At 41.4% G+C, this 13,127-nt stretch overlaps 1 protein-coding gene across 1 annotated transcript in view; it reads left to right on the plus strand.

Annotated features, from left to right (window-relative positions):
• LOC139276790 (protein bassoon-like) overlaps nucleotides 1-8,272 on the plus strand; it is a 646,194-nt gene extending 637,922 nt beyond the window's left edge. The window contains exons 11-13 of the mRNA XM_070894795.1: nucleotides 3,701-3,756; nucleotides 6,399-6,505; nucleotides 8,123-8,272. Coding sequence (XP_070750896.1) covers nucleotides 3,701-3,741 — 41 coding nt within the window. The 3' untranslated portion in view covers nucleotides 3,742-3,756; nucleotides 6,399-6,505; nucleotides 8,123-8,272. The remainder of the gene's footprint in view (nucleotides 1-3,700; nucleotides 3,757-6,398; nucleotides 6,506-8,122) is intronic.
• The last annotated feature ends 4,855 nt before the right edge of the window (nucleotides 8,273-13,127 follow it).

Raw genomic sequence — 13,127 nt, forward strand, 5'->3', positions numbered from 1 at the left:
TTTAGGCGCAGTTTTCGGCGCGAAAAACAGGCGCCCAGCTCGGAGGTGTGCCGTTTTCGCCGTGGGACAAAACTTGGGGCCATTAAATGATAAAAGGGATGATGGTTCAAGGCAAAAAGGGATTTAATGGAACAAGTAAAGAAACAACAATAAAAAACAGAAAATTATGGAAATACTCAGCAGGTCAGGCAGCATCTGTAGAGAGAAAGGTTTGCCTGACCTGCTGAGTATTTCCAGCATTTTCTGTTTTAATTTCAGATTTCCAGCATCTGCAGTATTTTATTTTTGTAAAGAAACAAAGGATAGTTCTAGAGAAGGTGTAAATGACAGTAGCAGATGGACTTTACCTCACCTATTTAATCCAATGAGGGACTGTCTTGTCTAAGTACTCTCTGATCCCTGACAGAAATTAAGTGAAAATCCAGAATATATGTCCATTCCCCACATCTGCACTACTCTTCCCTGGTTGGATCCCCTGCACAGGCAACATTTCCTCCCCCCTCTCTTCCAGCCTTAACAGCAGAGGGACCACTGAGCTCCATTAGATAATCTCATGCTATACTTAAATAATAGTCTTCATTTTTTAATAAATCATAGAATCATATAATGGTTACAGCACAGAAGGAGGCCATTTGGCCCGTCGAGCCCATGCCGGCTCTCTGCAAGAGCACTTCAGCTAGTCCCACTTTCCCACTTCAGGTACTTATCCAATTCCCTTTTGTAAGCCACAATTGAATCTACGTCCACCACCCTCTCAGACAGTGCATTCCAGATAAAGGAGTTAATTGAATCAATATTAATAGCTTTTGCTGGGGAGGGCATCTGTCTTCTCCATATCTAATACAATAGAAAATTTGTAACTCATTAGATGAGTCCCTGATTAGAGTCTTGATAGAAATCCCGGCTGTCCTGAGCCCATTTGATGGCAACGCCTTCCTCTCATTCTCATTTTCCCTCCATATACATAGTCCAAGTAGCACACTCAGTTTAATATGATCTTTTACCATTAGAGGCAGCCATTAGGGTCTACAACAGATTTCTTTACAGCTAAATAAGCATTAGGTTTCTGAATAAACAATAGGAGCTATTTTATTGACTTGTTTTTCATACAAAGGACATCTGTGGTCCAGCAATTAGAGTTCCACTCAATGTCAACATTTTTGATTTCAACCTTTGTTAAAATGGTTAGAAATACAGCAGCTTTCAAAGATACATCCCATCATTGGTAACTTTCTGAACTCAATCTAGTGGAATTCCTAATATTTTTTCTCACAATTTATATAGAGGACGAGTTCCAAATGAAGACTCAGGAGAGCCACCTTAGTTTTATAAATTAGTTGGGAGCAGTCAAAACACATCAGGACAAGGGTTAGTTAGGCTGGAAATTCGGTTGAAGATTTTTTAAGGCGATAATATCCGGCGGTGGATAAATTTAGCGCCGGGAGATGGTTTGCGTTGGCAGCGAACAAATTCAGTGGTTGCGCCCTGACAGTGGAGTGGAGCGCTAATGGAAGAGTTCCACGCTTATCTTAGGGTGCTAGGCTGGGTGAGCAACTGAATATCCATTGCTAAACAGCCGGCTTCGTAGCATCCTAAAAGAGGCCTCCCTGCAAGAAAAAAAAAAATCAGAATAAAAAACACAAAAACATTCCCTGTACATTGCTCACCTCAAATGAAGGTAAATCGCAAAAAAATGAAAAATAAAATCAATCACACTTACCTTATTCAGTCATTCCTTCCCTTACTGCCGCTGGGACAGCTCTGCAAGCCAGCTTTCTCTGATGGAGTCACTACAGTGCAACGCAAAACAAATTTTGAATGTATGTCAATACCGGCAATGTTGTACACCAGCGCGCGCTCCCGGGTGATACTCCTCTGCGCGGCCGGTACCGGCACACTGAAATTGATGAGCGGCACAAATTCCGGCATTCGCGGCTCCCAATCCTTTACCGCCCCTGTTGTGACCCTTGCGAGGGGCAGTATCCCACAAAATTTGTAGCTCGATGACTTTCCTCCAAAAACTAAATTGGCCTTTCGCAAAGAACAATGAAGAGAATGGTGTTGGTCTCCCAATAACCCAAGTCTTTTTTTATCTGCATACAGTTCAAACTGCTTGGGTACAATCTAAAATATTTAAACTATTCAGTTGCATCAGGTGTAATTGTTAAATTCCTTGTCACTCTGTTTACTATTTCACGAGTACATTTGATTTTTATCTCTACGTTGAGGTCTGTTACCTGTATGTGTATCAGTGTCCAATTCAAAAGATATCTGATTACAGCACAGGAACAAAAAAGCCATGGCTTTATTTTTGTATGCTACAAAGTTAGCTGTTGAGAATGAGTGGGGTTCCCTCTAACATTTCAAATAGAGTTATACATGATTGGTTAGTGACCAGAGAGGTGACTTCAACTACTTGCTGTGTATGTTCTCATCCATCCTTACAACTTCAAAGGAGTTTTGGGAGGCTGCTTCCAATAAATGGAAGAAGGGAGGAATTGTTGAAACAGCCTGCCGTCCTTTGTACTGCTGGAGGAAACTACTCGTGGATAAAGAAAATTGTTACTGAAATAGCTTTACTGGATTTCTACTATCTTCTGGAAATATTGTCTCTGACGATAAAATTGCACAAAGACATCAAGATATAAACAAGTCATGAAATTAACCTAGAAATTAGTCAAAAATGTCAACTTGCCTAGATGAGCAAATGTGGAATTCTTATCAAAAGATTCTTATCTAAGTGGCACAAGTTCAGATCCAGGCAGGCCTGTGGGTGAATGCATTAGTTATAAGGGGCGGATGGGAAATGAATGTCAATCGGGATGGATGCTCAGCACAAAACAATCTCTACTTTATGAATAAATTGTCAATCTCAATCTGCAAGGCTACACAGATAGCTACCAGTAGAGTTAGATTTGTTCCTACAAGATGGGGCTAACGCACATTATTGCGGCAGAAGGAGTTTTACTTTTGCCAGTGATATTGAAAACCAGAATGGGAAAGTGTTCCACATCCCAGCACTTGTATCCCTTGCTTTGCAAAGCACAAAATTGTAGCAAAATGAAAGCTAAACAACTTTGCCTGTCAGACCTGATGTATCTTTATCAGAAACTGATGCAAACCCTGGAGTTGTGCCAAGTTTTCCTCTACTGTTTGCTTTGACTTAGCATTTTCAGTGGTATACATTTCAGCTTGGATCCCAGAGTTGCAGAGACACACAATATAGATTAAATTGATAAATCTCAGTCCAGGCTAAGAATCTTAGTTATTGATTATAACACTAGAAATTTCATAAGATGTGGATCCTTTGCATGATATGTTCACTACATGATACGTTATGAGTGCATATGTGCCTGATTCTAAAAATATGGATGTGTCTGTGATACTCAGAGTAAGAGGAATATTTTTGGTTTAAAGGCAACTGCTAATTTCTTCCACTTTCCAAATTATTAGCGCATTGTTTCATTTATTAATTGCTAATCATAATGCTCTTTCCAGCTTAGAACTCACATCAAATGCTGCATGATCTTCTCTTTTGATAGAAGTGGCACAGGGGGTAATTACACAGTCAGAGTGCACTGAAATGTCTAATTATTATGTTGGACTTCTTCCAGTTTTAATACTGACTGTTCATCATCTACTGTATGTTATAGTTGAATGAGTAGAAATCTGAAGGTCTTGTTTTTCCATCTTTGTGCAGGCATTGCTTCTTTTGGCCGTAAATTAACTTCGTTTTGGTGATTGTGCTGCTGTAAGGTAGGTGTAATGTGTCTGATGCATGGAGATGAATGGTTCAGAGAAAGTTTCCTGTTGTCTTATATCGAATTCTATTTTTAAGCTTTACAGTGCAATTATTTTTAGCATTGTAGCCTGCCATTTACAGGGTGAGCATTGTAAAATAATAAATCTCAAGTTATATCTCTGATTTTATTCCCTTCATGCTATTCTCCTGAATGCAGCGATTCCTGCTGAGATGGACTTACATGAGGCATCAATCGCCCTTCAGTACCTCTCTTAATGTATCTGCTTTACATTAATGACCTGGATTCAGAAACCACTAAGTTGGCCAGATTCACAGATGCCACTGCATTATTTGGGGTGAAAGGAGGGAGAGTGCAATAGACTCTAAGGAGACTGTCAAGGGACTAAACAATATTTGTAAGTGGGCAGAACAATGGCAGATGAGATTAAATAGAGTTAAAAGCAAGATTTTATACAGTGCACTCTTAATTGTTAGAATTAGACAGGAAAAAGACTGAAAGCAGTCTGGGAATTATAGCAGATTCTATGCTGACCATGGCCAATCATTTCAATAATTAACAATGCAATTAGAATTCTGAGCTACATTTCCAAATCAGGAGAGCTTAAGTCTGCCCCCCTCATAGTGCAGCTATATACTGCATTTAGTTCTGGTCAGCTCAAGCAAAAGGGAAACATCAAAGTCCTGGAAGTGATGCAGAAAACAGTGATGCAGTTGATTTCTCGTGTCAGAGGAACTGAGTTGTGAGGAAAGGGTTGAAAACCATGGGCTCTTCAGTCATGAAAGGAGCTGAATTAAAGAGAGGTTTACTGATACTAAATGAAATAGAAAATGTTAATTCTTTCAAGTTAAACCGTGACTGCAGGACAAGGGGACATAGGCACAGGCTGGGAAAAGAGTTCACTGAATGATTAATAGCTGGAATGGTCCTCTGGGTAGGATAATGTTACCACAAAATAGAATTAGATGAGCTGAATGGCCTCCCTCACCTGTACTTCTCTTAAAAATGCCACTGTTCGCAACTGTTTTGTTTCAAAAATTCACTGGTAGTAACACAAAGAAGTAGACAATGATTTCAGGGAGAGATATGTTTGTTAATTATTTTTCTCTCTGGAATAGAAACATAGAAAATAAGATCGTGTTCTTGAATTTTAAATGAAAAAATATTATAATTTGCTAGCTATGCCCTGGTAGAATTACAATCTCTGCAATTCTGTTACAGACTTGATCTTACCTGTAGCAAGAATAGTGCCAAAAACATGCCTTAACTACACTAGCCCTGAATTTTCATGGCCTTTCCGGCCACTTCTGGTTTAAGTCCGATGGAAATGTGTTGGAAGTTTCCGGAGAGGGGTTCTTTTTGAGGTGAAACTTCTGTCCACCCAACCACGACCCTTATGCCAGAAGAGGCATGACCAGGGGAAAGAATTCCCAGCCAAGGATTTTTCTCAGTCACGGACTGGGTTACATGGGGACATTCTGGTTTTATAGCGGCATATGTGGGGATTATGTGGAGTCCAGGTCTGGGCCCTGGCATGGATCCCGGAAGACAAAATCCAATACTGTCTTCAGAACTTTCTGCTGGGGCTAGAGCTGCCAAAACAGACACAAGCAACTGTCTAGATTGATATTAACTGTCCATAGTGACGCAGGCAACTGCGAGTAATATTTAAATAGGGAAATCTCCCCCATCCGCAGACTCTTCAGCAGGATCAGCAACAGAGGCTGCTAAGGAGGGGAGCGGATTCCTACACATATATCTGGAGCAAAGGCCCGTGGATTTTCAAGCTCATTTACATTTTGGGGTTTTTACTCTAGATATTTTTGTCTAGGTCAGCATGTCAGACCACTCCCATAGACAAGCTCTTCCTTTAACCAGCCCAATATTTAGATCCTTGTAATCTTCCTCAACTTCGCACAAACACTTTAGAAGACCATGGCTTAGGCTATGAACTGGCAAACAGATTTATTAACCAGTAAAACGGATAAATGAACGGAAGCAATTGAAACACTTTGGAGCTGAAATTCAGGGTCCAGATAAGGCCCGTTACCGCCATTTTGCTGCTGTCATGCGTCGGAATCGAGTGGGCACCACGTTGCAGTCGATTGGCCGCCACGACCCAAATTCACCTCAGGGATTTTTCGGCCTGTCCCCACTTCCGCCCCGCTGTTGCCGACCACTGCGAGCGTGTTATTAAAGCATGCACTGTCGCTCTCCCGCACCTACATCCCAATCTGCGTGAAATTTACCTGCCAAAGTCTTTCATCCGCCGTGCGGTGCCCCTGACAGCTTTTTATGCTGGGGCACCGCGTGTGTGCGTCACGGCAGTGCGGCGGCCGACTTCCCGATCGGCCAGACAATTATTGCCCCGGGTTTGAACCCTCCATGGCCGAACCTACAAAATTGCTGTTTCTCTCCCCTTTAAATGAGCGGAGAGACGTGGTGACGCACACGAGCACTGACGTCACCACCGCTCTGCCGCTAACTTACAGCTACGTTTTTGTCACAGATCTCTGAAAATGCAGTGTCTTGGAACAGTAATCGTTTTACTGCCTTTAAGTGTCAGTAGTCTCAGAAAGTTGCTAACAAATTTCTAATGGTTGTTCTAGCTTTGAGTGTCCTCTGGTTGGTTTATAGGAAACTTGGTGTGGGAGTGGAGAGAGGTGTGATATACTGGAAAAACCTATGAAGAATCAGAATACATTCAACAAGAAACATGAGAGCATGGGACTCTGTGTAAATCGGTGAGTAGCTGGAACCATGTAAGCAAGGTGTTTTACCTTTCTGATGGCACTGCCGGATTCATGAACAAATAATTATGGTGCACAAGATCAGCATGTTACTAACAGGACTGCCAAGATTGACTAAATCTACAGACATTCAGTCAACTGTTATCATAAAGTGATTTTGTATTTTTAATTTTCCAAAGAATTAGCATTCAAATTCTGGATGTTAAAGAGTTCAGATATGTCACAAGTTGTGACTCATTCTGAAGTGACCACAGGAGTTTGACTGCTGTGACTATCACCAGCAATTGTAATGATGAAGAGTCATTTAGCACTGCAATGTGAAGGATGTACTGGCTGTGTTGTAAGATTTCTAAATCTCCAGCATTAAATTTGACAGTGAGACAATTCTTCTAAAACAATTGGAGCAGTTTATTAAAAAACACACACACATATGCTCATCCACCTTAGTTACAACAGATACAATGAGGTTATAATAAAGAGTGATATACATTACTTCCCTTTGGCTGGCTGTTTCAGGAGAGAGACAGAAAAGTCTTTGGCTGAGTTCTTTATACCTCTCAAATCCATTGTCCCTCTGAAAGCCTCACGATTGGACCTTGGTTCCAGGGCAGTTCCTTATTGGCTCACTTCACACATGTGGCTGTCTGGCCTGGCTCAGCCATCTCTTGATTAGATTAAATGCCTTTCCAATACATAAAACCCATGCGGCAGCTCTGTGGGCTTCCATTTTGTTTCTTTTGAAACTCAGCCCACGCTGGCAAATTGCGGGCTTTCATTTTTTTTCAACACAAACAGGCCTTTCTGTACAACCTACACTTTTAACATTTATACATGCACAGAATCAATTTTAATCATTAATAAACACTTTTATTCTTAGTGTTCTGTGATAACAATTTTTAATGACATCCTATATTGATCTTCAGTGATAGTTAATAAAATATGCATGTGAAGATATTGACCCATATTTTGCAACCCCTATGGGTGCATACGTGATGCATGTGTGAAAACCTGGAACTTGTGATCTATCAAGTATCTTCTTGATGTTCCATTAAGTACACCATGCCTACATACTTTGCCACTTCTATATTAACTGCAGTGAATTTGCACCAGAGTTTTTAAGACCTCCTCAGACTCAGAAGTACAACTTAATTAATTTTCTCTACAATGTCACATTCCAAAGAATCTGAAGTCTTGTTTCAGCCAGTCTGAAGTCACGATGCTACTGTTTACTATGAAGCCACATGGAGTGCACTTCCTGTCAATCACATCACCACAGCGGTCTATGAGCTAGAAAGACTCAACCCAAAGGCTTTCCATGTTATCAATTAAATTGATAATTGTAAAAAAAAAGGCAAATAAGCATCTATATTCATTCTGTATAGAATGGGGAAGATATTTGACAAACACCACTCCCTCTGAATTTTCCCTCCCCTTTAAGTGTACATCCATTTGTGAGGCTATGCTTGGAATATTGTGCCCATTTTTGGTCACCATATTTAGAAAAATATTCAGAGGAATTAAAAAGTTCAAAGATGGGAACAAGGATGGAATATATGGTAATTCAGTGACCATGAAGCAGAGACTAAGGTGGTTAATCTGTTCTCTTTTTAGAAAAGGAATAGGAAGAAAGAAAATGGACAAATTCTTGCTTTAGTGAGGAGTAGATAGAAAAGGAGCCAAGTGGATCTTTCCTATGACGGAGCAGACTGGATAGACTCAATGGGATTTCCTTTTTTATGTTCTTAAGAGCACACAGCCATTGAGGATGTTCGAGAATGCTGTGCAATTACAATTATGTAATTTTATGTAATTACTTTTAATCTTTTACTATTATTTTTCAAAAACTGAAAGTATGTAATCCTGGAACAATTACTTGCCCCATAATGTTGCATGGCAAGCATCTCTACTGCTAATCAGCCAGGATAAAAATTGTTCACAGGTTGGGTTAGCAGCCCATTGGTTATAATCAAAGAGCCTGAATCCAAATTCCAACCTCAAATGCCATTCTAATTCAAAAGTATCCAATGGGCAATTTTATAGTCTTTGTTGAATCTGGTCGGTAGGGCATTGTCTGATGGGGAGGCATCCAACAGTAGCTTTCTATCCATCACTGCAGCTTTGTAAAGCATTGAGTTAGCCACTGCAGAAAATCTTACCTTAACTTTATTCAGGAATTAGTCAGAATGGAGTATTCTAATGTTGATGTAACCACCACAGTTGATTAATTACCCACATTTATTAAATTGGGTCAGAAATAGATCATTAGCTCTACCAAAGTTCATCAGTCTGGTCTGATTTTCTGCATTTTAATGTAATTCCCTATACAGTGTATAGGTGGAGGTTCAATGTCTTTTATTATGAGTGGAATGGCTTTTCATCTCTCTGGAGGGTACTTATAAAATTAAATTTCTTTTTGGAATGTATTTTTCTCCAGCTCACTGTAATGCAGTTTGCACCTCCCAGATTAGGTGGACCAACAAACCATGTCAGTCGCATCTGTCTCTGCCACACACGCTGCCTAGAAAATGAAATCAGGCTGCCGAGTCTGCCCACGTTCAAAATGACAGCCCCACTAGGGTATCAGGAATACTGTCCTTGAAATTAACTTGGAAAAAAAAATCCCCTCCCCACTTCTGTTTTCTCTCTTTAACCCTTCTCTACCAAAGGCAGTGATTCATACTTAGCTGCAGTCTGTAGTGTTTCACCCAAATATGGTATCAGCCTGGGCATGAAGAGATAGGTTTCCTTCACTAAGCTAGTATCGCAGTCTTGCCTTAGCAGCTACACGTGCAAGAGAGTTCCTAAATTGAGGTTAGCAGCAGGATCCTGGTTAATTTCCCCCCATCCAACCTAGGGTCACTGCAGCCAATTGTACCATCTCTACCACTGCCACCCCACCAGTGCCCTGGCTAAGATCAGTTAAGCAGCTGGATCAAGACCATTATGGCTCGTCACCTGGTGCAGTAATCCACAGCTTCATCAAAGAAATAAAACACTTTAAAATCACAAATGGTTGGGAGGACCTCAGTGCCGATAAAAGCATTTTATAATTTATTTTTGGAGAATGAGACATTTTCCTTATCTCTTGGCTGTCGCTGTGCTTTGTACAGTTCCCGGTTTACAGGGGACGAAACAGCATACCTGCAGCTTCTGCAAATGGCTTCTGGATCCAGCCACTAACAAGTGAAATTTCCCTTTCTTATGCATGTGGAATCAACTGGCCTTCTTCCACTACATTGGGGATCTCAGTGTTGTGTAGCAGGTCTCAAGTGTTCCTTTAAACCTTTAATAAAGCGAGGCTGCATTTACACAGATAAAGCTTAGTTCAATGCTGTATTTAAATATAGTTTAAATGTGGTGCTAACAAATTAGAGATTCCTGCAACACAAAAAAAAAGTTTTATTTGAGTTTCATTCAACTAGAAACAGATCTGAAAAGTGAAACAAAAAGTGTTGTATAGATTTAAACACATAATCTCGGCCGACATTACACTGCAATATTGAAGGAGATCTCTGTGCTCCTCCAATTCTGGCCTCTGTGCAACCCCAATTTTCATCACCTCACTATTGGTGGTTGTGCCTTCAGCTACCTTTGACCTAAGCTCTAGAATTCCCTGCCTAAAACTCTCTGCCTCTCTATCTCTCTCTCCTCCTTTAAGGTGCTCCTTAAAACCTACCTATTTGACCAAGTATTTGTCACCTGTCTTAATTGGCTCAGTGTCACAATTTCTTTGATAACATTCATGTGAAGCACCTTGGGCCGATTACTACATTAAAGGGGCTATATAAATGCAAGTTGTTGTTACATTGTCAAGAGATGCTACATTTAGATGAGATGTTAAACCCAGACCCTATCTACCTGCTCGTGGGCATAAAAGATCCCACGGCATAATTTTGAAGACCAGGGATTCTCCTGCTGTCTTGGTCTCCAATCCTCTCTCAACCAATACCACCAGAAACATAACTGGTCGTTTGTTCATTTGTTGCTTCTGAGTCCTTAATTTGTGCAAATCGGGTTCCTCATTTGCCTATACTTCAAATGTATTTGATTTGCAATAAGACGCTTTGGTTTGATCTGATGCACAGTTACACTGATATATAAATGCAACTTCTTTTATCTTATGCAGAGGTTTGCTTAATGTTTATGCCAATGTGAGAGAATTTGCTTCCTGAAGCTTTAATTTATTCTGCAACTTGACACATGAGCAACAATCTACTGAGATGATGGGTGTTTGGTTTGAATATTAAGCATGTGAATGGAGTTTAACCTTAATAGAAGAACATTAACACATTAATCCCTTATGAATAATGCTGCAGACTCTGCTTATATGGGAGAACATGATTTGCTGAGCCAACACTGCAGTGTTTCAATTTTCAAAGAAATCAATTGATAAATCGGACTTTCTTTTTTAAAGCTAAACTATGTTTTATAGAGGTTTTGCCACCCTGGCAAAACAACTTCCAAGAAATCTTTACACATTTGAGAAGGGCATGTAGTTGAGGACACAATAACACCATTGTACTATGAGCCATCCGGTGCTACAATTTTATATAATCTCCTCTGCCTTTATCTACAATCATATCTTTTAATCGAGTTTCCCAAACTAGCTTAGGTAACTCACCTCCTATACCTACGTAGTTTATTTTGTTCAGGTATAAGAACCTAGTTTCGTACTTAACTAAATCACTCTCAAACTCAGTATAACATTCTATCATATTATGATCACTGCACCCCAGACTCCTTTACCACAGGTTATTAATTAACCCTGTCTTTTTGCACAACACTAGATCTAAAATAGCCTGTTCCCTTGTTGGTTTCTCCACATACTCATCTAGAAAACTATTTTGAATGCATTCTATGAATGCGTCCTCTGCACCATTACTGTAAATTTTGTTTGCCCAGTCTATATGAAGATTAAAGTCCACTATGAGTACTGTATTACCCTTGTTACATGCACCTCTAATTTCCTGATTTATACTGTGCCTGACACATTTATTATTTTTAGGGGGCCTTTAAGCTATTCCCACCAGTGCTTTCTGCCCCTTGTTGTTTCTTAGCTCCACCAAAAGTGATTCTACATCTTGTTTTTCTGACCTAACATCCTTTCTAGTGACTGTATTTATCCCAGCATTTATTATTAGGGCAACCCCCTTCCTTTTTCATTCAGCCTATCACTTCTAAAAGTCAAGTATCCTGGAAAATTTAGTTCCCAACCTTAGTAATGCTGCAGCCACGTCTCCATAATGGTTAATAAATCAAACCATTTATCTCTAATTGTGCTATTCATCTATTTTGTTGTGAATGAATCGCACATTCAGATCTAGTGCATTTAGCTTTAACATTTTTGTATTTTTCCCTGATGCCACCTTAATCACTAATGCCCTATTATTTGTGTTAAGTTCTCTGTCCCGTCCTGACCCACACTACCTATTTTTACCCAAAGCACTACTCTGCTCTACAAACTTGACATTTCTCTTACTGCTTTTGTATTGACCCTTTCCTGAATCCTCCCAACACCCCCCCGCCTCCACCCCCTCTTCATTAGTCTCAGAATATGGGGTTGGCCATTTAGGACTGAGATGAAGAGAAGTTTCTTCACTCAAAGGGTTGTGAATCTTTGGAATTCACTACCTCAGAGGGCTGTGAATGCTCAGTCATTGGGCATATTCAAGACAAAGATTGATAGATTTTTGGATACTAAGGGAATTAAGGGATATGGGGATAGTGCAGAAAGGTGGAGTTGAGGTAAAAGATTAGCCATGATCTTATTGAGTGATGGACCAAACTTCAATGGCCGAATGGCCAACTCCTGCTCCTATTTCTTATATTCTTATGTTCATGTGCCTCTTTGCTTCCTTTGGTAGCTCCATCCTCTGCTAAAGTCTCTTTTGTATAGTCTAACTTAGGACACTGCTCTCAACTGGTTCCACTAAAATCAACGCAGACACAACACTACAATTAATGGCTCCTCATCCTCTGCTCATAGTCATTTTTGGTGCATCCCAGGAATCTTTTCTTGGCCTGCTCTTCATCACTACCGACCATGACAATGGGCCCAAGTTTCCACACGCGCCTAGAACGGCGCAGTCCCGACCTGGACGCCCGTTTTTCGCGCCACAAAGTGCGCCTAAAAAAATCCTCGGTATTCTCCACCTACTTGCAGGTCCTCTGGCTCTCAGCGCAGCCAGCACGAGCTGTGGGGTGGGTGGAGCCAGGTCCCTGCGCTGAAAACAGTGCCGGGACCTCTGCACATGCGCTACAGAGGGCACGCAAGTGCAGTAGCTCCAGGCACCGGACTGTGTGGGAGGGGCCCGAAGCATGCAGCCCCTAGCCCTGGCTGAATGGCCTCACAGGGGCTGCGTGAATAAGGCTCCTCCCACGGCCAGCTCCTGCTCCCCCCGCCCCTGACCAGACCCGACACCCGCTCACCGCCCCCCCCTGCCTCCGGACCAGACCCGACACCCGCTCCCCGCCCCCCCTGCCTCCGGACCAGACCCGACACCCGCTCCCCCCCCCTGCCTCCGGACCAGACCCGACACCCGCTCCCCGCCCCCCCTGCCTCCGGACCAGACCCGACACCCGCTCCCCCCCCCCCGCCTCCGGACGAGACCAGACC

Source organism: Pristiophorus japonicus, chromosome 12 (genome assembly GCF_044704955.1).
Source record: "Pristiophorus japonicus isolate sPriJap1 chromosome 12, sPriJap1.hap1, whole genome shotgun sequence".
NCBI classification, from domain to species: domain Eukaryota; kingdom Metazoa; phylum Chordata; class Chondrichthyes; family Pristiophoridae; genus Pristiophorus; species Pristiophorus japonicus.